The following is a 26,676-nucleotide window of genomic DNA, read 5'->3' as shown; positions in this document are numbered from 1 at the left end:
GGCCATATCAGAATAAATTAGACATTTTCATCCCACCCAGTCAGAAGATAAAGACCCCCTACCCCCCACAACATTTTTTAATTGCCACTTTTTGTATTTCCAATGTTGTGAAAATGTACAATAAAAAATAAAATTTCACCCACTGCCTCAATATTGAATAACATTTGGATGAAAAATCTAACATTTATTTCATTATTGCCCTGAGCATATTAATGTGCTGAAATACTATTAAACAAATATTAATTTCATGTCAAGTAACATACAAACATGTAAGAAATGTTTACCTCTGAGAAAGCATGTTTCCCTGCATCTCGAGCCACTCCCAGTTGTAATTGTTAAACACCACCACAGTCTGTCTGTGACACCCTGAAATAAAGAAAAAAATGTTTTATTTAACGATGCACTCAACACATTTTATTTATGGTTATATGGCGTCAGACATATGGTTAAGGACCACACAGATATTGAGAGAGGAAACCCACTGTCGCCACTTCATGGTCTACTCTTTTTGATTAGCAGCAAGGATTCTATTATATGCACCATCCCACAGACAGGGTAGTACATACTACAGCCTTTGATGTACCAGTCGTGGTGCACTGGCACGAGAAATAGCCCAATGGGCCCACCGACGGGAATCGATCCCAGACCGACCACACATCGAGCGAGCGCTTTACCACTGGGCTACGTCAACAAAAAGTCCAAAGGACATCTTGAAACATAAACAAACCCTTTAAATAATAAGTAAAACTAGAAAAAACTTTCAAAGGGAGTTAATGGGAGATAACTAATGTAAAACGTGAATCATGGGCCAACATCTGACCTCATCTATAAGAAATTGTGTTTCCTATTTTCAAAGGCAGAAAAAAATATCTCTCAAACAGGCACAAGTGATGGGTGCAGAAATGAAAGATTTCTCAATGGTCTGTCAAACGAGTACCAGTGAAAAACGAACTGGTCTGCTTGAATTTCTACTAATTCATCAGCCTACAGGACCATATAATACTGCTTTAATACAAGCTTCAAATTCATACAGTCCAGTATTCAGCGATGTCCATTTAAACTGTTGGTAAACTGTAAACATAGACATACATTGTAGTTGTGGTTACATGACAACATTGGAGAAAATTTGAGGTGTTTTCTCTTTTATGGATACATTACCTGTTGTCAAACAAGTGTATAGGAGTATGCAGTAGAAGAATTTAGGCCATCCCATTGGCTGTTGGGATGTTCGGACCAGATTACTAGCCATAGGGGGGAGTGCACTAGTTTGAGGACAGGTAATATTGAAAAGAAATTATCACATGTCAGCTGTTTGTCTCTTGAGAAACACAGTGCTGTCTATCACAATGGAAGTGGCTTGATGTCTCTTGGGAAACACAGTGCTGTTTATCACAATGGAAGTGGCTGGATATGTCAGTCTATTAAGCCACACAGAGAAATCTTACCATTGAGATAAGCAACCTCCACCATGGACACCACAGCTCGTGTTTGGTTGTCAATCACAAAGAACAACAGAGTAGCAGCCTGAATAAAACAAATAACTGAATGATCAAGGGGTGTTATCATTATGCGATTAGTCGCACCAACTTGTCGCATATGATTGAATGGTACTGTGAGAACACCTAAACTGGAATCTTACCGATTAGAACATGTCCTATTTCTCACGACAAATCGCAGGCGACAAGTCAGTGTGACAAATCACATAATGAAAACGCCGCTTTAGCAATCTAATGATGTTGGCTAATTTCAGATCTATTATTGGAGACAGACAGAATAGACAGTAAGATTGGAAATCAAAGTAAAGTTTGTGTTATTTAACAACACCACTAGAGCACACTGATTTGTTAATCATCAGTTATTGGATGTCAAACATTTGGTAATTTTGACTTCTTCAGAAGAAACCTGCTACATTTGTTTCATTAGTAGCAAGTCATCATTTATATGCACTTGCCCCAGACAGGACCGCCTTGGATGTACAAGTCATGGAACATTAGCTGGGACAGGGGAAAACAATTGTATGAATGCTACAACATGGTACAAAGTTAAAGTTTGTTTTGTTTAATGACACCACTGGAGCACACTGATTAATAAATTATTGGCTATTGGATGTGCAAGATTTGGTAAGGCTTAATTCTCACTTGTAGTCATCAGAGGAAACACACTACATTTTTCCTAATGCAGAAAGGGACCTATTATATGCACTTCCCCAAAGACAGGAAAGCACATACTACTGCATTTGTTCACTGGTTAGAACGAGAAAAAAAACAATCAGTTGAATGGATCCATGGAGGTGGTTCGATCCTGCAACGCAAGCACCTCAAGCGTGTGCACTCAACTGACTGAGCTACATCCCACCCCCAACATGGTACAATCGTACATGCTTGGTGTATTTCTTTTACTGGCATTAGGTTTAAGTTTTTATTGCGAAAAAAAAAGTCTAAAATTTTGTAAATGTTATTGGTGATACACTAAACAGTGAGACGGCAAAGATTGACAAACATGTCTAACTTCGATCTCACCTGCTTTGCTCGGTCTTCAAGCTCTATCAACTCAGGTCTCCAGTTGTTCACCTGCTGGAAAATAAAATAGGGTGCTAAAACTAAACCTTGGTATGGTAACAAGTTTAAAGCGACAGATCTTAGTTTTTAAAACACTATGGCATATTTTTTACTATTAGAGCCATTTTTGATAATTGAAATGAGACATTACTTATATTTTATTAGTTAGATCATCCATTTCTGTACATCGGAAGAGAATTCCTCATTTTCAAGAGCAACAGGCTGATATAAATTATAAACATCATCCATGTTTGTCTCGAGTCTATTGCATTACTGTTAAAATGTTACACTACATCTCTAATTAGAAGTAATATTGAGTCTCATAATTGGAAATGCTTCTCATTTTGTAGCATTTGTTTCCAGCTTAAAATCTGAGATGCAAAGATTGCTTCTAACTCTACAAAAAAATTGATTCATACTCTGCATTTGTTAATCAATAGTTTTTTAGGTGTCCGATATATGGTAATACAGACACATGGTCTAATGTAAGAGAAGGCTCCTGTTGCCACCATACTCCAACAAACAGTAGCAAGGGATCTTTTGTATATACAAGACAGCACATACCACAATCTTTGATATATCAGTAATGGGAGTACTGGTAGGTCTGAAAGATATGACAATGTGCTCACCAAAAGGAGCAGGATGTAACAAATTTAGTCTGTAGAGTTGTTTATACATACAGGGTTGTAGAAGGTGATTGCATGTTTTTTAAAATGCGGGATGGCAATATCATGGCGCCATGTTGTCGGGTTGCAGGATCCGCCGAGGAAAACTGAAAAATAAAATCTTGTAGAATTCAGTAGGTGAAGAGCTTGTTTTGGGAAAGGGTAGAATTTACACTTCTTAAATTTCTGATTTCAAGGTTATATTCGTGAAAATATCAAAATTAAGTTACAAAAAGCTTTTTATCTTAATGCTGGGGTTTATTTTACCATTTGAAGAGGTTTTTTGGTTTATTAGTATGCCTCAAGTCAGATGTCTTAAAGGTTGAAGTGGAATATTTGTTATAATTCATGTGCTGTAAATAAGCAAATCTGTACATCATGTGTCAACACAAAACATGACACAAGCACCTCCACAGGTCCTACATGACAAGAATTCCACATCTAAACATAAAACCTTCCATAGATGCAACTATAAACCAAGTTTCACTGCACTGTGATGAACGTTCATAGATGCAACTATAAACTAAGTTTCACTGCACTGTGATGAACGTTCATAGATGCAACTATAAACCAAGTTTCAATGCACTGTGATGAACGTTCATAGATGCAACTATAAACCAAGTTTCACTGCACTGTGATGAACGTTCATAGATGCAACTATAAACCAAGTTTCACTGCACTGTGATGAACGTTCATAGATGCAACTATAAACCATGTTTCATTGACCTAAGACTTATAGTTTGTGATAAACTGATCTAAATTAAAAAAAACTTTAACATTAAACTTTAATGCAAACTTGACACAGTCAACGCTGCCACCATAAAAAAGTAATACCTACAACTTGCCTTTTTACTTTGTAAAGGTGAGATAAACATGCTACAGTCCATGCCTTTTGAAAAACAGAGGCGAATGAAAAATCGAAAACCTCAAAACGCTTAGGCGAGTGAAAAATCGCACTCATAAAAATGCTAAGGCGAGTGAAAACCAAGCATTTATTAATTTATGAAGTAATTGGTACATGTAAATGCAGAGACTTATGTTGTTTGGTTCATTAGTGTAGTCTGACTTCTTTTCCGTTTCAGGAATGGAGTTATAGTTTATTAAAAAGTTTCAGGAGTAGTACTATAGAAATATAATTATGACATGTATACACTGATGCAGACCATTTGCTTTTTTAATTACAATATGTACTATTCAGATAATTTGATGCACACAATTATATATATACCTTTTCAGTGTTAGATGGTTTGATGAACGTGCAGCTAAACATAGGAATCAACTTGTCTTGAATTTCATTATTATGTACAATGAACATGATTAGGATAGTTCGAATGGGAAAAAACACTGGTTCCGAGGAGGTGGTGGTTCATGAACTATGACCCAAGCATCTGAGGTGTGCACTACTGATTCATATTATTAAAACATTTTTTTTTTAAATAACTCGTGAAACGTAGGCCTACAATTACTTCAACTGAGTGTTAGTTGGGACATTGACATTCACGTGGCATTTTTAATTTAACAATTATGCAACCAGTCTTCCTCCCTCAACATTTTGTAACACATCATTTGACCTACCGCTACAAGTTACGAATGGCTCTGACAGCGTTACGTCATTGATCTAGAATGGTCCCAATATTGTTTATAACAAAATATACAAACTCTACAAAAATCTGTCATTACAAAGGATTTTATTCCAAACGTAGGATGCCATAATAAATACATATAATAAAAAAACCCATAATTTTAGACACCCATCATCAATGCGTTGTCAAGATGACCAGCATGTGCGTGCAAAATCCCAAGAGTAAAAATAATCTGACCCCGATAGCAGCTCTGATTGGTCAATATGCCACAGAGTACTGCACATCAAATCATGTTCCAGTCACATGGTCTGTGACTTTCTAACATAGTAACAAACAAAACAAAAATTAAATAATCGGAAATGACCATTGATTACTGTTACTATAGTGTGTACATATATACATATCTAAATAACATATGCATATTCATTAACCTCTGGCTGAAATACAATTAAATGAAGTTTTATTTGAATTTTTTTTTGTAAAGGCTGTCTAAATTTCATTTCTTTTTTTTTTCCTTTTTTTTTTAAACAAAGTATAAAATTACACGATTGCCATTTTCGGGACCTCACGTAAGCTTTGTAGGCCAACAATTATTAATTAATCGAGACAATTTTACCGACTTCACTGATTTCCTTAACGAGTTCATTTGTGTAGGCTACAGAAGCCACTATTTAATTCAATCCTTTTTCTCTTTTTGTCATATCTATATGAACAGTATACATGAGTTATCCTTATTCCTACATACCTATTATCATTTCTTTTCCTTCTTTTTATTATTCCATCTAAATTTCATTTCTTATTTTCTTTTTTTGAAAAAGAAAGTATAAAATTAGATGTAAGCTTTGAAGACTAACAGTTTAAGTTATGAACTAATCGAGACAATTTTACCGACTTCGCTGATTTCCTTAACGAGTTCATTTGTGTAGGCTACAGAAGCCACTATTTAATTCAATGCCTTTTCTCTTTTTGTCATAACTATATGAACAGTATAAATGAGTTATACTTATCAGACGTTGTGATCTATTACCTTACAAAAGTGGACTGTTTCTAATTAATAATAAATTAAATAGGCAAAGAAGTTTTGATCGGATTGGTACGTCTTCGAAAATGTCTATTAAACCTGTGTTTTCCGATTTGTATAGCAAAGATAAGTACCAGTCATATATTAAAATCTTGCATAGACGCTACCGTTCTCGTAAAAAAAAATTCTGGTATTATTAAACGGATCTTTCTATCAGCTACATAAGGTAAATAGTGGCAATCAAAATACAAAATTATTTTACGTGCGCTGTTTGTTAAGTGTAACGTGCGTTATTTTTCAAACTCGCCAGACTGAAATTACGTGTGCTGTGTGAGTGCAATCACACCCGTGCACCTTAAAATGCAAGGTCTGATGCTATATGTATGAAGCAACATTGTTAGCATAAAGTAAAATGTGGTACATACCTTGAAAATTTGCACTACTTTCTGAAAGAAATAAAAATAAATAAACAGATCTGACAAAGCTCATTGAGTTATTTTAATATCTAACTGTCCTGAAGCATTCTAATCAAATTCACTTCACTTTCTTTTTATTTTAACTTGATTTTCATGCTTATATTCTATTAAGGTTCAAACATTCTACTCTGAGCACACAATTCATCTCTCTGGGCTGTCTGTCCAGAAAAATGGCTTAATTATGAGTTGTTAGATGTTGGTGAGAGAGAAGGGAGTAGGGTGTGACATAGCCCAGTGGTAAAGCGCTTACTTGATATGCGGTTGGTCTAGGATCGATCCCTGTCAGTGGGCCCATTTGGCTATTTCTCGTGTCAGTGCACCACAAATGGTATATCAAAGGCTGTGATATGTGCTATCCTATCTGTGGGATGGTGCATATAAAAGATCCCTTGTTACTAATTGAAAAATGTTGCAGGTTTTCTTTCTAAGACTATATGTCAAAATTACCAAAATGTTTGAAATCCAATAGCCAATGATTAATAAATCAGTGTCCTCTAGTGGTGTCGTTAAACAAAACAAACTTTGTTTTTTACAACTTCCCAATGAGCTGTGTAATATCACTCTGTGTTGGAGCAATTATTGGGATTTGAACCCAGTCCCTACCAGCTTCAGTCTTCTCCAGGAAAGGCGAGTTAAATTATTACTCTCACTCCCCTCCACACTTGCTGGGAAAGTTTTAGGACAGCTGTTAATTGATCGCTTTGCAACAAAAAATTTGACTACATTTTATTTGAAACTTTATGTGATTGCTCACCTAACACTATTTCAGGTGAGAGATCTTCAGCCTGTCCTTGGTTTTGCTCATGGCGAAAACTGAGCTTTAAGTCTGATGGCTTAACCACCAACTTTTAAACCACATACTTTAATGTAGACGAACAGAACAAATGTGTAAAAACAGCTACAAGAATAATTACACAAATACAACCATTTTCTTTTCTTCTGTAACTGATTGATACTGAGATTGAATTTTCTAGTTCAATCAACCAATAGAAAGATGCCAGAAAGCCGTGTTAGAAAAAACGTCAAGCACGTCCCCTAGATGGTAATGTGCCCTTTTCATTGGTCAATTACTCTCATCATTTAGGAGATAGAGTTTTTTCTGCCTGTTGATTATGTGATTCTCCAAGAAAAGGAAGGTCCTTGACGTTACGTAATATGTAACACTGCATGTATTCCTTTTAGTGATGTAACATATATCAGCTGAGAGGAGTGACGTCACTATACAAAAATTAAATGCAGTGAATTTTATAATAATTATACTAGAATTACAAGAATCATTGAACTAAAAAATATTTCTGGCATGAGTCCTTTTGTAGATGGTTTTTCTGACACTGTCTCAAGAATATCAATTCTTGGAACTTTAGCTCACTCCAAGGATCTACAAAAGGATGAGTGCCAGAAATTATTAATCTCCCTTTTTTGATCATTTCTAGACAGTTTGTATTCTGCAACAACAGTTTGGAGATTACCTTTTCTCCGCCGTCTTTCCGAGGTTTCTCCTCTTCGTTTTAGTAGTGATTTAGGTGGAGGAAGGGGTGGCCTAAAATTAAATAAAATAAACATATCATTTCTATAATTGAATAGTTTTTACCAAACCTCAAGGAAAATTGGAGACATGGTCACCACATTTTATTTGCAGTTATTTCCGTGCGTTTTTCCAACTAAGGTTCAACCACACTTCACTGGGCACACCTCAGCTACAAGAGTTGTCCATCCAGGAAAATGGGTTAGTGGTTAGTTGTCAGTAAAACTCTCCCTGGGTGGGACGTGAACCCAGTACCTACCAGCATTAAGTTTTTGGTGACTTAACCAGTACAGCATCAAACCTTGTTTGATAGTATACACGCACAGTGGTTATCCCAAAATGAATTAAATTCCAAGTCCCTGAAAATTGGGAGAACGATAGTTTCGTTTGTGCATCACTCGCACAAGTTTAGTTTTGCGCAACCCTTTTTTCAGGGCAGGACCTGATGTGAGATCAATCTAGGATCAATTCCCATTGGTGGGCCCATTGGGCTATTCTCTCTCCAGCCAGTTCTCCACAAATGGTGTAACAATTTAAAGGCAGTGGTATGTACTATCCAGTTGTATGTACTATCTCAAAGGCAGTGGTATGTACTATACTCAAAATTTTCAAATCTTAAAAGTAATTTTTCTCCATGTTATTGACTAAATTGGTTTTATAAAAACACTCTTCAGTTCACTCTATTTACCATAATAATATATGTTAATTTAGAGTGTTTGTCTACCGAGAGTGTATCACTGTTTACTCACATTTCAGCATCTCATTATGATAATGTGTGCTACTGTAATGCATCAGGGCTAGCTCTGGCACTCGCCAAATTCGCCAATTGTGAATTTTAAAAGCAGTTGGTGAAATTTATTTTAATTTGCCGAAAAAATTACATGTAATAATTGACATTTTGTTACGGAATATATCAGCATTTCTGCTATTTTTGAAGTTTAATTGATAATTTGGTGAACAAATTTTCTCACCCAGAGTTAGCCCTGCCAGTCATGTTTTCTTCTCTTGCAAAGTTACAGGATTTATATTGTTTAATTGATTTGACATCATCACAGCGTACTGACATACAAAGTTACAGGATTTATATTGTTGAATTGATCTGACATCATCACAGCGTACTGACATACAAAGTTACAGGATTTATATTGTTTAACTGATCTGACATCATCACAGCGTACTGACATACAAAGTTACAGGATTTATATTGTTTAACTGATCTGACATCATCACAGCGCACTGACATACAAAGTTACAGGATTTATATTGTTTAACTGATCTGATATCATCACAGCGTACTGACATACAAAGTTACAGGATTTATATTGTTTAATTGATCTGACATCATCACAGCTTACTGACATACAAAGTTACAGGATTTATATTGTTTAATTGATTTGACATCATCACAGCATACTGACATACAAAGGAAATATCTCTTCACCCAAAGAAAAAAGGCTTATCAAATGATTTTGTTTTCCAAGTACAGAATGTCAGTGTTTGACAAATGTTTGAGAAAGTTACTAGCCCTCACACAAGTTTTGGCTAGTGCCCTATGTATTACAATAATACAGTTGATAGTTTCCACTAGCCCAGAACAAACATTCACTAGCCAGGACCGAGAGCTAGTGGATTTGTCAAACCCTGAGAATGCTCAAAAACTTGTATATGGAAAAAATACTGTGTATATGCACCATATAGATAAACTTAAGCACAGAACTGCATTACTGAAGAGCAGGCCTAACCCTGATTATGACTCACGCTTTTTCATAATGATGCTGTAACTCAACAACCAGCACACAGAACTCGCCAAACGTGATGTGATTCGCCACGCACGGACTTCCGTATTCCACGGCACAGTGTACCATCTCCAAAACTGAAAAAAACCCAAGATATTACAAACATCTCAATAAATCATTTTCTTTAATTACATAATGAATTTGACAACTTATTTAAAACATAACATTGCACTTCATTTCTGATTTAGAGAGCTGCTCAGTGTTCAGCTGGTGTAAAAAACTGACTTTTAAGTTACACATGTCATGTCATGTCATAGGGTTTTACGTACACATTCAGAACAAGCTGTTGTAGCGCACGCAGGTGGGTGGGGGTGGTGGTGGTGCTATGGAATTTGAATGGAGCAGTTAAATGCCAAAGAGAAAAGGGTGCACAATTTTGATTGAGGGAATTTGGCGCAATTTTGAACGGTCGGTCGAAAGGTAAATACACATACTGAGTTATCCTACTTATATTATGAGGCAGTGTAAAATATTTTCAACTATGCATGACATTTAATATTTTTTTACAATACAAATTACTTACAACTTTTTGTTTAAATTATAAAGTTTGGCAAACCCAATGTGTTTCTGGTATTTTATCAGTGACAAAAAAAACAACAAAAACAATTAACCTCAAAAACAAAGATCTGTTACTTTAAAATTATTATAAATTTCACTTGTACGGTGCTTGCTGTAACTCAAAATTTTATTTTATGCAAAACAAAAAATGTACCCAACAATCTAGAGTCACAGCAGCTTTAATAAACCAACTATGTAAAAGATGAATATATTTAAGGATTGTCTGTTAATTCTTTTACATTCATCAGGGTATGAACAAAAACAAAAATCATCTGCAAACTGAGTGAATTGGCGAAGCCATTCTCACATAAGTTTGTGTATGATCTTTTTTGTTCATACCCAGATGAACATACACTGTAAAAGAAATAACAAACAATACTTATAATTAAATATGAATAACATTAAAAGTTCATATTTTATTTTGAATTATTTTTTTGATTAAAACAATAATTCTTAGTAAGACAAATTACCAATATAAAATAACATCATCAGGTATGATGTTCCTTGACATAATTTTTAAATTCATCAAGATATGAACAAACTCCCATCACTACGTCTGGACCAATAGGACGACATTATGTTGTAATGAATGTAATTGAAATTTAATTATTCACTGGCGACAATTTGATGCAAGTACATGCATATCAACATTAGATGACATCAAAGTACTTACTCTGTGAATTTGACGGGAAAAGAGACAGTTCATTGAAAGCTGCTCTTAGAGATGTAATTGGCAGTTTGTTCTGTCCCAGATCATAGCGCTTGAAGACTTCCCACAGCTGACTGCAAAACAAATATGCAGGTACTACTTATTAGTTTATAATATAGAACCCTTCCTTATTACAAATGTAAGTTAACTCTAGAATCAAAACATATTATATATATATAGTAGTAGTGTAGTAGTGTAGGTATAAAGTGTTCCTACTGGCAGTAGCTAGCGGGAATTTCCTTATTAGCTCAGTTAGTAGAGTACTAGACTATCGTTCTGAGAGTCTGTGGTTCAAATTCCCTCAGTGGAGGTTGCTTTTTCTTTTAGATTTGGAGCAAACGTAGGAACTAGGTGTGTTCTTAACACAAGAATACAATTATAACCCAGTCAGGACCCGTAACAGCTCAACTGCCCATAGCCCATAGCTCTGAGACGTAGCTTCACTTGAGGGGGGAGTATGTAGTAGTGTTGGTATAAAGTGATCCTACTGGCAGTTGCTAGTGGGAATTTCCCTATTAGCTCAGCTGGTAGAGTGCTGGACTATCATTCTAAGTCTGTGGTTCGAATCCCCTCAGTGGAGGTTGATTTTTACGTTACATAAGTTTGTATTGATTAAATGTTGACACTGGTCAATGATACAGAAGTAGTGATGGGAATCTGCTACAATCTTTGATCATCATTTATAATCAGTTTGTACCAACCAATCAACTTTCAATTACACAGTCAGTTAGAATTATATGAACATAGGAAAGATTTGAATTATAAGCACCATGCACCCAGTCGTATTCACTGGGATGGACCCTACAATGTGCTAATTTTACCTTTAATAATTATTTTATGTCTTTTTTCCTTATGTACATGTATATGAACACAAACCCCAACCCCAACATATTTACATCAATTCCATCATCTAAACTGGTGGAACACTTACAGTTTACATTTTCCTATACAATCAATTGTGGATTTTTGTAATTGATCATCACATCGACAGAACACCACCAATTTATTTTTAATTATAAATGATCACTAGTACATCACCAGTGTTTCTACCAGAAAGAATTTTTTTGGGTATGGAATTGAATGCATTCATAGTCAACAGGGGCTATGGGTGGCCTCCCCTAGAAAGGAAATGGGTTAGGTTTAGAGTTAGGGTTAAGAAAACCATACAGTAATGATAAGAGTCATTAATTTTGTCAAAAGGTTAACTTAAATAAAAAATATCTTCAAAACAATTTGGGTATGGTGCCATACCGGTTTTGCCCTCTGGCAGAAACCCTGACCACTAGTACCTAGTAAGGAGATGGACACAATTTAAAAAGGGTCCCTTTTGGCTAGAACCCCCACCCTCCTATATTATGTTGCCCTGATGTTTTCATTACCCCCTTCCTATTCATGGGCGTAGGAAGGTGCCAAAACATAGGGGCACAAACATATCTACATGTATATATAAAAAAAACATATAAAAACCATCACTGCTGCTACAAAGTGCAGGGCACATGCTTTTTATGCCAGTGCTATTATTTCAGTCTAGGCAAGGCCCTATATTATATTTAAGTTCTACATGTAGAAACCCAGTGTGCAAGCTGATAAACATAAACTTAACCAACATTTTGACAAAGCTTAGAATTTAATTTATACATGTAAATGTCTGAATCTTGGAAACTGTGATAACATTTTTCTTCACATTAACTACCTGAGTCTTCACTTGTTGAGTGCTAGTAATTGTTTAGATTATAAAATATACAGACTGAAAGAAATAAGAGATCACACCAACACCAACAGGAAAGGGTGACTGCAACCACAACCCTCATACTTAGCATCATGAAATCTAGTGCAGGGTGCTAGGGCCTCCACGAGTAAAAAATACTGGACTCGAATACTCAAAGGCCAAACTCGACACGGACCCAAGTACCCGACACTTACACTAGATGCTAATGAGACTAAGGAATAAATTAAAATAGCATTATGCATCTTAATTCCAACGCTGAACATGGATGCCAAATCATGCCATTGTATTGTAGAAGTGTTGTGACGGACGGACAGTCAGTTTAAAAAGAGAAACAAACGCATGATCATGTAATTATTGTGTAACATATCGTTGATTATCTACTGCTGAAATTATTGTCCTACATTGTCCATTGTATTATAATTGCTCATTGTATTCCACACTGTACGGGTACTCGAGTCCTGTGAACAGACTCAGAGTCTTGCTAGACTCGACCCGTGCCTGAATACTCGAGTACTCGTGGAGATCCTACAGGGTGCACCGTAAGTCAATACTTTTCTTAATGTACGGGGAAAGTTGCTTCCCTCTATTTAGCAAATTTAAAATAGTGGGGAAAGTTTTGAAGGTTGTCATTGGAAGATTTATTTTATTAATAATGATGCAAGTACCTCAATCAGGATTTAGTGAGTATGGCACTTTATACATTTTTGGTTTGTGTGTTAATTTGTTGCACTATTTCGGTTGAGAAACAGTTGAAACATGGTGCCTCAAGTTTTTAATACCAGCTATATATAGGGTAAAGTAACAATTTTCAGATGTAGAAGGAACCACACTTTCTTTCTACACCTGTTCGGACTACATGAAATCAGTCATGTTACTGACATTCAATCCCACATTACATCTTTGTACTTTATACAGACAATACAATGCTATTAATGACTACAATTTGCATGGTCTACAATACCAAGTTTTCCCTTATTTCTTTCTCTCAGTATAGTTTGATATATCTTTGTTAAAAAACAACAACAAACAAACAAACAAACAAACAAACCCTTCTTATAAGATATAACTCAGTTAACAATCCTAACCGATTTTAAAAGTTTTATAAAAGATATATTGGACTAATTTGTAACTATGAACAAAAAGGGCCAGTTGGTAATCATAAAGAAATAAACCTATTCCCAAACAATAAGTTTTAGGTTTTCTCTTGTTTTTTATTGAGGGTTTGTTGGGTTTTTTTTGTTTTTTTCAAACCTTGTATAAACTCCAAATATTTTATTGGTTACATCGCCGTTGTTGTGTTTCTCCATTCCTGAACACTGATACATTGTTTTATGATCCATTAGATGTATGGCAAGGTGACATATCACAGGTGGCGAGTGATTTTGGGGAATTCCAGCCTCAACGCCAACTGTCACTGCATCAGTCACCATCACTCGTCAAGTCAAGTGCGTCGGCAGTCAACATTTTGACAAATCGTTGAATAATTAGCTGTATATCATAATCATTGTAAACTGGACCAGTAGCAACGCCTGTTTTAATTCAAAATACAAATATTAGTGAAACCAGTCTAAATTAGGTACTAGTAGTTTTTGTCAATAATTTAACAATCGATGTAAAATCGAAAGTCCTTTGACAAAATTCCAGTTTGACTGATATCCTTCTTCTGATGCGCATCATAAAATAAAACTGGTGTAGGTCTCATACCACTGGTTCAACTGGACATTCGGTTTCGTTTCGTAAAACTGGCCTCGGTGGCGTCGTGGTTAGGCCATCGGTCTACAGGCTGGTAGGTACTAGGTTCGGATGCCAGTCGAGGTGTAGGATTTTTAATCCAGATATCGAATCCAAACCCTGAGTGAGTGCTCCTCATGGCTCAATGGGTAGGTGTAAACCACTTGCACCGACCAGTGATCCATAACTGGTTCAACAAAGGCCATGGTTTGTGCTATGCTGCCTGTGAGAAGCGCAAATAAAAGATCCCTTGCTGCCTGTCGTAAAAGAGTAGCCTGTGTCGCGACAACGGGTTTCCTCTAAAAACAGTATCAGAATGACCATATATTTGACGTCCAATAGCCGATGATAGATAAAAAAAATCAATGTGCTCTAGTGGCGTCGTTAAATAAAACAAATTTTACTTTCGTTTCGTAAACATTGTAGTATTTTTTAAATTACGACTAAGTTCGACTAACCACCCATCACCAGAGATGAGATAATTACTTGACAAAAGTAATCGATTACGATCACATAAGAATGTTTCGATTACGATTACAAGAAAATTTTAATAAATCGATCATGAAAGAAAGAAATGTTTTATTTAACGACGTACTCAACACATTTTATTTACGGTTATATGGCGTCAGACATATGGTTACGGACCACACAGATTTTGTGAGGAAACCCGCTGTCGCCACTACATGGGCTACTCTTTCCGATTAGCAGCAAGGGATCTTTTATTTGCAGCACCAGCAGCACGATTGAATCGGTGGCAGGCGGGTGGGGGTGGTGGTGGTGCTATGGAATTTTGAATGGAGCCGTTATTGCCAAAGAGAAAAGGTGCGCAGTTTTGTTGAGTAATTGGCGCAATTTTGAACGGTCAGTCGAAAGTTAAATGATCGAGCTAGTATAGGTATATGAACCAAAAAAAACCATCCATTTAACTATGATCGTATGTTTGTTTGTTTCTTATTTAACGACACCACTAGAGCACACTGATTTATTAATCATCGGCTATTGGATATCAAACATTTAGTAATCCTGACATAGTCTTAGAGAAGAAACCCACAACATTTTTCCATTAATATGCACTATCCCACAGAGGATACCACATGCCACGGACTTTGATATATACCAGTCGTGGTGCACTTGCTGCAACGAGAAGTATCCCAATAGGACCACCGCCGATACCGACCGCGCATCAAGACGGCTTTTCCACTAGGCTATGTATATCCCAAGATGCAGTTGAAGTAATGTTTTTGTCAAAATCGTGATTGCAAGTACTCGTGAATCACTTAAAACGGTGATGGCACTAGGGCCTCCACGAGTCCAAAATATGGGACTCGAGTACTCGAGGGTCAAACTCGACCCGGACCCGAGTACCCGACATTTATACTAGATGATGATGAGATTAAAGAATAAAGTTAAATAGAATTATGCATTTTAATTCCAGGGCTGAACATGGATGCCAAATCATGTCATTGTATTGCATTTAGAAACCAGTTGATATATTTAGTGTTATGGTGGATGGACGGCCAGTTTAAAAAAAGAAACTAGCGCATGATCTTATAATTATTGTGTCACTTATATCGTCGATTATCTAAGCCTGAAATTATTGTCCTACATTGTCCAGTGTATTATAGTTGTTTCCACCTTGTACGGGTACTCGAGTCCTGTGAACGGACTCGAGTCTTGCTAGACTCGACCCGTGCCCGAGTACTCGAGTACTCGTGGAGACCCTAGATGGCACATAACTGGCTTTTCGTAAAAAAACAAAAAAAAAAACAAACAAACAAAAAACCAAAGCTATAGAAAGCGCTAAGCAGCTCCCACTTCTGAAAAAAGGGGTGGGGTGGGGGTGCAATGTGATTGTGCCCTCAAATTAAGCGAAAATACCCGAATATTGATCAACATTTATTCATCAAGGCCTACTACCAAACGACTGTATACAATGATACAAAGGGTCCAAATGAATCACTTCGCTTTATTACATAACTAATATTGTGGTGAAAATACATGAAACACTTCCCAGGCCAGTTCAGGCCTACTTTGTCCGAACGTCTACATCATTTAAGTCCGTATACGATTTGATTCAGCAGTGTGCGTGTATGTTGGTTGGAGAAGTTGACCTCTGCACAAACCAACGTATTAACTAGAAAATAATAATTATTGCAAAATGGTAAGATTTTATTTTTATTCATGTAATGTGCTATTGTAATTGTTGGCCTGTAGGACCCAGGGAAGGGTGCCCGTAATGGTATGTAGCCTTGTCTATGGGAAATGGCGTGTAAACAATCTTTGCTGCTTTTCAGTAGCAGTCAGCTATGACAGCAGCTTTCTCTATAATAAAAATGCATTTAAACGATCACTTGCTGTCCCCCCCCCCCTCCCAAAAAAAACCCCCAAGAATATGGAACATCATCTTCTCCCCCCCACCCCCCCTGTCAAAATAATATCCATTAAGATACCACATGGAATGGCTACAGTTCAACAATGTCATTGTGCCAATGTGTTAAACAAATATTTCTTTCGCATTTGTGGCAACCTAGATGGACTGCCTGGACATTAATAATTATAAATGTAAACATTTTGTGTGGAAGTTCGAAACTTTTCCTCCATTTTCCTTTGAAAAAAGGAGGTAGAACAACACAAAGACAGAATTTGATAGAAAATATAAAATATTTTCTTATTTATTGAAACCGTATATGTGGACAGAAGGTGAACAAATGAATATGATAAATGCATTGTAACCTATACTAGCACCAAACAAAAGTTAAGTTTTTTTTTTTTTAAGCAAACCATACTGTATGCAGCTAGAAAACGGTGTTATTTTAACAAATAACTGGGGGTTTTAAATGACCATTAAGGAAAAGGTAAAAGAATATAATATAATCAATAATTATGATGCATAATGTAAATATTATTTTAAATCAGTTATTTCAGAAAAAATATTCAGTTATATAATTTTATGTTAGGTTGACATAAAAAAAAACCCAAAACAAACAAATTATTTAGTAATAAAGTACTTAATACAAACCATAAATTAGTTAATTCTGTGTAGGAAGAGGAAGGGTCAGGGCCGTAGCTAGGATTTTTTGTTTGGGGGGGGGGGGGGGCAATTGAGTAGTTAATAGTCTAAAACTCCTTTTCTTTAAGTTTCTGTAATGCTTTCCGAATTTTTTCGGGGGGGGGGGGGGGCCAATTTCCCCCTTTGCCCCCATGCTAGCTACGGCCCTGAGGGTGGATTTCCATTTGGGGCTGTTCAAACATTACTCCTTTTGTTTTTGGTGTAAAAATTAGACACCCTGCCTCCCCCCGGAAAGCTCCACAACTCTAGATCATACACCCCCCCCCAAAAAAAAAAAACCAACAACAACCCAATTACATAATGCTTGGAGACACACACACCCTTCCCATTCAATTAAAAAAAAAATTGCGATGAATGTCATAATTTTAACTAACTGTTTTGCGATTTGGGAAAGCACAGATATGCATTTCAACTCTATTAATAATCCTTATTGTGTATACTCTAGCTATAATTACCTATGTTAAGCATTGTCACCATGACAGAGCGTTTATGAAAAAAAAGAAAAAGAAAATGATTTAGTAATAAATAAAGAGCGTTACGTACACCCCCTGTAACGCTACATGTTTGGACTTACACCCACCCCCTCGAGCATTATATAATATCTGAATGGCCTTTTTTGTGTCACAGTGTATGCATAGTGTGTCCCACCTTAACTAGTGCTAAAAATAAATACTTAAATAACCGTAAATATATTAATAGTACTGCGATACCACTACCATACTGAAATAACAATCTCAATTTTAAACACAAATTTTAAAATAAAATTTAACAATGCCAGCATAATTTATGTTAATTTGTTCTCCATTCAAGTTAGATTCAGAGGCAACACAGAAATAGTATGAAATGTACAAATTCGATGATGCTCTGAAAAATAAATAAAGGAAATAATGCCCAAGGAAGATGAAGGGAGCGACATGCTGCAGTGAACTGTGCACCTTTCGACTGCAGGATACAGAGTTCTTCATTTTTGACAGAAGAAAACTCACCTGTAAAGATTATAGCAATGTAATCATGTCCATTAAACAGTAGATCTCAAGATACACCACAAAAACAATTTACTACTTTGATCAAACACCTAAAAACCATTAATATGCCAATCACAATGCAAAACAATCCTTGACATACATGTAGTGCAGGGATGCACAAATTGGAAATTTGAGTAACCCATTTATGGATTATAAAAATATGAAAAACAATCAAATTTATTAATATAAAATTTCATATAATGAAAAAACTACAATTTTTTTTCATTAAAACTAATAATTTAATAGATAACATTATAAATACTTATTCAATTATCCTGGGTTTTTTTAACAACTATGACGAGCAAAATATTGTTTAGCATTTTACAAATTTTGCATCAACGCCAAATAGGTTCCCCCACAACCTGCAAATGAAATGACAGTCAATATAATCTGTGCAGCTCTGTATTGGCGACTCTAAAATAAAAAATTCATCGAGTGACATAAGTGCACAACCTAGATGAGGATTTAAATGTATGAAGGGAACAACCAGCTTGGACCATAAATACACCATGGAAGCAATCCACATAAACCACACCGAAGAAACACAATTTTAAAACTGGACCTAGGTGTGACCTACAAATCAGGAAACAGGTGCCGATCCACGATTGTTTGCATGGTGGGTCTACTACTACTTGAATGGAAGTTTTAAATAAATGGTGAATGCAGCTTAAAATAAGTTGAAAAATATTTCCCCTCATTATGAGACGGGCAGTCCAGACCTCAATGACACATCCCTCACCACCCCCCACATCCACATCCGAGCAAAACATGATTTAAGTTTAAATAACAAATAAGCAAAATTCTCGTTATTGTGGTTAGAGATGACACTATATTTGATGAAGTGTTTGTTTGAAGTGTAATACATTTCTAGGTCAAAGAACTCGATATAGACATTGGAAATGATGTTAACTCTCTTAAAACATAACATATGGCTGCATACAGCCGTAACATAATACTGTATATAATGTACTCCCTAAATACTTTGTTTTTTAATATAGCAAAACATACATCCAATATTTTGTATGTTCTGATACATTTTTAAGGATAATGTATTTAAAAATACAGATTGGAAAAAGAAAAAAAACAACTCTGAAAAACATTGTGCTGTGTAATAAATTAATACATTAAAGTTTTTCCACATGCAATTTATGTTACATGCTGGTCTTAAAACTATTTTGTTTTTAAATCAAGGGGTGGTTCTTTAACAAACTGTATATTTTGTAAACTTGTTGAAGTTAGTGTACCCTTCACTAAACTAGTCAAAACCTTTAAGAGAGTAGGTCTTCTTTTTTTTAAATTGGAAAATTTAGCAGACTTTAAAAGCAGACGAGTTTTAAGCTTTTGTTTGACAAATACATATTAAAAATTTGACAAATATATTTCATTATTACATCATCACTAAAAATCCAATTCGAAAATCAAATACACGTACAATTATTCAAAGAGCCTTAATTTTGTTACCTTTTTTTTTTTATTAACTGAAAAACTTGAATTTTGTAAATATTTTCTGACATTATTCACCCATCTCCTAATTAATTTTTGGCATTCAGCATAAACCCCAGTAGTGGAATTATAGTAAGTATTTTTTATCTACAGTCCTGAATGATTTTTCGGCAACACTAAAATCGCAAATTTCCTCACGAGTCCACAGGATTATAGTTCTCCTCAACAGAATCAAAACTAGATAGCTGCATGTTGGCTGGATTCATGAGTTTACCTAACTGAAATATAACCTGGTTTCTTCAGACGGTTTCGAGCTGAAGACGATGCTATAATTATTAGACACTACAGACGGAAAACTCACATACATTAAACACACAGACGTGACCGAAGTCGTACACAAGTTGATTATATTCTACACCATAATTCCCTGTAGCAAGATGGTTTATTCTAGCAGACATGCAGTCTATACATTAACAGGCAACCATGGTAACACACATTCTGGAATAATGCCAATGTACAGAGGCTGGCAATGATGACCATCTGTTGTTGGTCATCATAGAAACCGAGTAACCGCTGGAAACAGACCATGTCTTGTGTACCGGGAATGAAATCAAGACTTGAGATAACGTGGAACGAACTCTGGAGCCTCAGGGTTCAATTTGCTGTTTAAGACAACCTGAAATAAATAAAACATCTAATCAAATAAGACACTAAAATACAGTTAAACTTTTTCATAATCTGAATCAATTAAAAAATATATAATCGATCATTACATCTACTGAATCTGATTAATTTTTATTATCACTGATCGCTGAAACAACAAAAGTGAAGTATACACACTGACATTTAGTCAAGGACTGAAGAAGTTTCAGTTATAAGTGAACAACAGGGCTGGATCTGGCATGTCAAATTCACCAATTGCAAATTTTGAAAATAACTAGCAAATTTTCTTCTCATTTAACGAAATAATATCATGTAATTCTTGATATTTTGATAGAAAATAATTGGGTTTCTACAATTTCTTAAGTACAACAGATAATTTGGTGAAATTTTCTTCTCACCCATAGTTATCCCTGGAACAATGACATTGGAAGGCGAGATATACTTGTAGAAACAACGATTACAGCGGTGTGTTTAGCTCTATATCTGGGGTTTTATATAATTTACAGGTAGTTCTGTTTCACACAAACTGAATCACTTAAGAATTGTCTCTTATTGTTTTTTTACATTCATCAGAATATGAACAAGAAAAAAATCCACAATCTTTGTGAATTGGTGAAGCTGATAACACATAAGTTTGCCTATGATTTTGCGTCAGTGCATTTCAAAATGGTTAAAATGTTATGTATTTAAACACACATGCAGGCTTTCTGCCAAAAAAATAATCTGAGGGTAAAAATAAAACAAACCGTAAGTGGATCTGCACTTCAAATGTTTTGGAATTTGACCCTGTATTTTATACAATTTGACCAACAATTGGCTTACTATGATTAATCTAAAAATTACAATGTCACAAAAGTTAAATAGATAATATCTAGTTAAGAACATAGGATATTATCCCGTGAAGGTAAGAATGAGAAATTCCTGAACAGGATAAAGCCAATATCCTATGTCATTTACTAGTTATTATTTTTATACTGCAGTCCATAAAAATTAAGAGGAAAAGCTATTATTTCTGTTATTTCATCCACATTGTACGGTAACCTAGAGGTCAAATGAACAACTTTGTAATGTAGCTATGCATGTGACATCACATGTATCACCAAAAGTCATAATTTGCCAGTATACATTTATGACTTTCTTTAAATCGGTCATCATAATTGGTTGATAGAAACAGTGGTTGCAGGATAAATATTTATTGACTGCCAAGACTTTAGGGTATGCAATTTCACCCTCGGAACCCTCTGGCAGAAACCGACATCGATTTTAAAATATACACCTGTTGATTCACATTAAGCAGTGATTTTAGATCAGTAAAGAAATTTCATTGAATCATGTGAGTTATGTTATAAGTTCCAATACCTAACTGAACTTCTTCCTGAAGTTATGTTCCAACAAGTTCCGTTATCTCAATTAAAATGTTCCAACAACTAACTGAAATTATTCATTCACCATACTACAAGTTCAAATATTTAACAGAAATTCTTCAGAAAATCTGAGACTGAAGTGCAACTCACTTCTTCAGAAACGTTGCCACAGTTTCCAATGTCTAACTGGCGTAGCGAGTCCTCTAGTGAACAGACTTCTGGGATCTGAGGCAGGAACTGTCCATTCTGTCCGTGAGCGTTCTGCTGCAACCAGTGGGCAGCCTCCTCCTCGGCGAACATCTCCTCAAAACACGCCTCAATGAACGCTTCTTCCAGGAGCTCCTCCTCAACCTGGACATAAACACACACATTTAAACATTCCGTTCTGCACAAACTGAATTACTTAAGGATTGTCTGTTATTTCTTTTACATTCATTAGGGTATGAACAAAAATAAATAATCCACAATCTGTGTGAATTGGTGAAGACAATAAAACGAACGTTTGTGGGTGAATTCGCCTCAGTGCATTTCAAAATAGTAAAAACGTTATGTATTTAAACAGACATTCAAGCTTTCTAACAAAAAGTAATCTGAGGGTAAAACTAAAATACCATAAGTAAAAATTTAGCAAGGATATGGCAGACTAAACACTTTTGGGCTATTTCCACCATTTTCATAAGATGAAACCTATAATACATGTATATGGGCTCTAGCAAGAAACAAACATTACCTATACATGTACTGTGTTAATTGAATCATAGTGAAATAACATTACAATCAGTATCTTAAATTTTTTTACCCATCTACTCAGAATTACTAGCATGGGGGCTAGCATAATATAAACTGTAAATTCATCCCCCATGATTTCTACTCTTCATAGGTGAGGGGTCTAACATCAGTTTTTAATCCTGTACAATACATAAATGTTCTGTTCCGTTGATTTGAAAGTGCATATAATGATCCTATTCAGTTATTAGGTAGAAATAGCCTATGTGGGGGGGGGGGGGGGGGGGGGGGGGGCAGCAAGCTTCCTCTCTCATTTTCTCGACCATTTGTTAAAATAAAACCATATGTAATTACACAAATTGTTTTCGCCACTGAATTAAAATAAAAATCGCTAATTGTTCTTGAAATATTTAATTGGTGAATTTGGCAAGTGTCAGAGCTAGCCCTGAGCCATCAAATAGCTGTAGTTTAAATGTGCTGAACAAATATTCCTTTTGTTTTATTTCTTAAACTGTGTAACAAGCTCAAGAACAAAGGTGAAACCTGTCTGTCAAATTCGTCCAGTTCGTCGGCCATCCACATGTATTCTGAAAAATCCACTTCAACATTGGGGGTGACGTTCTCTCTTGCCTCCTCTTCAATTAGTCCTGGTGGCGTCCTCATGTCGATATAGTAAGCCTGAAAAAAAAAAAATCTTTACAAATCATGTACAAGTGCATCACAGGCCCTCAGATTTCACGGACACAATGGTTTGTGGTACCGTGTCGGTAAAATCATGGAACACAAAATTTCATTTCCCATGATTATTCAGCGATAGAAATAAGAAAAACTGTTCACTAGTCCAATGGACAAGTACATCTAGGTAACTACTTGTCTGCCAATACTTTCAACTGACCAAATAAATGGTTTATTTCATTCAAGTGTAACACTGCAAGGACTGTTTTTTACTGCTCAAAATGGAACTGTATTGAAAATATGTACTTGTCCACTGGACAACCATTGAGGTAAAATTTGTTTGTCCAAGCATTTTTTCACTTGTCACAGACAGACATGTAAGTGCTTATTTTGAACACTGTTATTATACTGAGTAAGACTATTCAATGAAAATAATATATTACTGTAAATCAGGAAATGTTGTCCAAGCATGAAATATTAGTGAATTTAGCAAGGCCAAATTGCTCATATTTCATTACCCTAATTCAAAAAGGCATACAAGAGACTTTTCCAGAAACTTTTTGTGAGATCGTTTTGAAGCCGATTGACTGAAAACAACAATGGTTACATGCTGTTGATAAAACTATATTAAGTGTAGCAAAGAACAATACCTTAAGTTACCATGCACATTACTGCAATGTTTTATTAAATTCAATTGTCTACAAGCTGCATAATGTTAAACATTTGAAAAGTATTCTTTGGCCGTATTGTTTCACTAGTTTCAGCTGATCCTACAACTTTTAAAGGTGTTTTTTTATGGGTTTTTTCAATAAATGTCTGATAAAGCCAATCTCTCTAAAGTTTTATGTCACTAATATGTCACTAACTTGGATTTTGCTAAATTTTAAGACTGCTAATATTTTATGATTTACAGTACTCTGTTTTTCTAACAAAAACTGACTTGACTACATTATCATTAACTCGTCTCCCAACAAGTCCCAAAACAGTGTAAAACTTGGTTATACACACAATAATAAGTGACAATAGTCCTGGATTTATATAGTTGGCGTGATGTATCAAAAGTATTAAACGCCTATTTATTATATTAAACTAAAGGTTCCCCCTTCACCATCTGTTTATATGAATCCCGTTGCTGGTATTATCCCTATCAGCTGTGATATTAATGTCGCCATTTTATTAAAGTGACACAGAAATTTGTTGAGACCCCTTACGAAAATATGGATCGACTGCAGGCGATTATTTGACTACTATAATATATCGTACTTTACAAAAATGATCGTAACTCCAACTTATATCCAATGATACCTCTAAAACAGTCTATAACTATCTGCAAACAGAAAAAACAAAATCAATTTTCCCAAGCTCAGATTCGTAAACAACGAAAGCAAAAGCTATTATCTAAACTCTACATATGTTTGTGAACAGTTTAGTTGAACCTCTAGTTCACTGGCGCTACCATACATTTTAAAGTATATTATGCACATCCTAATTAAAATTAATTAAAAATAACAATAAATGTATATAAAATAAGAATAAAACTGCACTAATTATAACTACCGTACATCAAAATATATTCATATTCAAGAAAGTTTAAAAAAATATATAATAATAAAATAATAATTAAAATAATAATAATACCATTTTGATGGGTGGAACTGTAGGCACACGTCACCACTACGTCACTATATCGTAGACAATAGTAACGCTGTGGCACAGCGTCACGGGGTGTGGTGACGTTAATCGAATAACAACTCAGTGCTACTTATTATCAAATTTATGTCACTGGTGACATAATTTTCACTTGTCACTCGCTCATGACGTGAACATTTGACAACTGGTAACTCGTTTATTATCGATCCTGTAAGTATAAATACTTAATTTTACGTTGGTGCCTGTAAGTAAATACTAGAGTTTCTTGTTAATTTTCATGTTTTCTTAGTAATTTTTCTTTCTTTGCCCACCCCTTCCCGCTTTAGAACGTTTTAAAGGTTAATATAATCAGCTCACGGGTGTCTCAGCCCCAATATACAGCCGCTCGTAGATTCTAGTCACATAGAAATATATTTTTGGAATCCATGGGTTAATATAAGAAATTTTAAATGCCTGTTGTGTAATCACATTATCTTTAATAAACTGTTTGAAACAATGTACGAATAATAAAGTTAGTAGTTCAACAAATTCACAGTAGAAACAATAACGTTAGTAATACCAACGCTATATATATTAACTGAGAAATGTTAAAATGTCTTATTTCTGAACCAACAATTGACAACTCTTTATAGAATCGACATTCTGGATTAGATAGTAGTACACCATTTTGGAACTTTTACCTTCGATTTGCATTTAACTAATCTGTTTCATTAATTCGACAAAAAAAATGCCGTTATATATTGTGTGTTGTTATTTAAAAATCGAAAACCCCCACTGTAGACCATATCACTCCATTTAATTAATCTAAAATATTAGTGTTGTAGATTCGTGCAAAGTGTTACATTTATGCGCATTAATACATACTGTAATGGTCACGTGATTTGTGTTTGTAAACACGTTCATGTGTCGGTTTTGTGCAACTTGTTTGTTTCGTAACGAGCTACTCTCGGTTCACTAATATCAAAACCTATATTAGCTCGGCCATTTACCTTTCGACCGACCGTTCAAAATTGCGCCAAATTCCCTCAATCAAAATTGCGCACCCTTTTCTCTTTGGCATTTAACTGCTCCATTTAAATTCCATAGCACCACCACCACCCCCACCCGCCTGCTACCGATTTAATCGGGCTGCTGGTGCTCCCTTGCACCTGCTAGTGCAGGCGGTCCCTCCTCTCCCCCCCCCCCCCCCGCACCTTTCTTGTCATGGACGGAGGAGCCGGCCAAAGCCGGCTCTTGTGCCCACGACAGGCGTGCGCTACAACAGCTTGTTCTGAATGTGCACGTACAACCCTATGACATGACATGGCATTTACTTCGTACTTGGGACATTGCAGGCGTAGGAAAATTCCGGCAACGGAGGAGGGTTATAGTTATATATTAATTCGCTTTCCTACGGGTCGATGAATTCTTTATTTTCAGGTCTCAAAAACGGCAGTGTGTGTGTGGTGGTAGTGGATTTCTTGCACCCTCCAGTTGAATTGTTTTTTGTTTTGTTTTTTTCTCTTTTTAATTTTTTTTTAGGCAGTCAATGAGGAGGCGTTGCCTTGCAGTTGTGGGTACACATGGAGGGCATACGCGCTACTGAACCTGTGATTTCATCAGATGACCCTGCTTGTGAATTACCACTTTGACGGTTTATGGTTTTGACGAATGCTGTGGGCGCATCGAACAGATTTTTGACTCAACCTTTATTCCTATTCTTTCTTTGG

At 35.6% G+C, this 26,676-nt stretch overlaps 2 protein-coding genes across 3 annotated transcripts in view; both read right to left on the bottom strand.

Moving 5' to 3' along the window:
* LOC121384307 overlaps window positions 1-14,258 on the bottom strand; it is a 29,942-nt gene extending 15,684 nt beyond the window's left edge. The window contains exons 1-9 of one of the 2 annotated variants that reach the window (XM_041514630.1): window positions 13,872-14,258; window positions 10,856-10,965; window positions 9,587-9,701; window positions 7,773-7,843; window positions 6,253-6,273; window positions 3,239-3,330; window positions 2,520-2,573; window positions 1,446-1,524; window positions 285-366 (exon numbers count right to left, since the gene is read on the bottom strand). In XM_041514630.1, the coding sequence (XP_041370564.1) occupies window positions 285-366; window positions 1,446-1,524; window positions 2,520-2,573; window positions 3,239-3,330; window positions 6,253-6,273; window positions 7,773-7,843; window positions 9,587-9,701; window positions 10,856-10,965; window positions 13,872-14,050 (803 nt within the window). In that variant the 5' untranslated portion in view covers window positions 14,051-14,258. The remainder of the gene's footprint in view (window positions 1-284; window positions 367-1,445; window positions 1,525-2,519; window positions 2,574-3,238; window positions 3,331-6,252; window positions 6,274-7,772; window positions 7,844-9,586; window positions 9,702-10,855; window positions 10,966-13,871) is intronic. The other variant, XM_041514631.1, reaches the window with a different exon arrangement.
* A 2,735-nt stretch (window positions 14,259-16,993) lies between these two features.
* LOC121382777 (polyadenylate-binding protein-interacting protein 2-like) lies at window positions 16,994-24,983 on the bottom strand. Its single transcript, XM_041512371.1, has 4 exons — window positions 24,956-24,983; window positions 23,186-23,320; window positions 22,067-22,267; window positions 16,994-20,565 (listed from the first exon to the last, which is right to left on the bottom strand). The coding sequence occupies exons 1-4, from the start codon at window positions 24,956-24,958 to the stop codon at window positions 20,500-20,502; spliced, it is 405 nt and encodes a 134-aa protein (XP_041368305.1). The 5' UTR covers window positions 24,959-24,983; the 3' UTR covers window positions 16,994-20,499.
* Between the last annotated feature and the right edge of the window lie 1,693 nt (window positions 24,984-26,676).

Source organism: Gigantopelta aegis, chromosome 10 (genome assembly GCF_016097555.1).
Source record: "Gigantopelta aegis isolate Gae_Host chromosome 10, Gae_host_genome, whole genome shotgun sequence".
Taxonomy (NCBI): domain Eukaryota; kingdom Metazoa; phylum Mollusca; class Gastropoda; order Neomphalida; family Peltospiridae; genus Gigantopelta; species Gigantopelta aegis.
This window is presented reverse-complemented; position numbering and strand designations above follow the sequence as displayed.

Excerpts from the sequence above, each read along its gene's own strand:
- LOC121382777 (XM_041512371.1), bottom strand. Across the intron at positions 22,268-23,185 it reads TGGACGAATTTGACAGACAG|GTTGAGGAGGAGCTCCTGGA; the intron begins GTTTCACCTTTG and ends GTTTATGTCCAG. Across the intron at positions 20,566-22,066 it reads GTGGCAACGTTTCTGAAGAA|GTTGTCTTAAACAGCAAATT; the intron begins GTGAGTTGCACT and ends TATTTATTTCAG.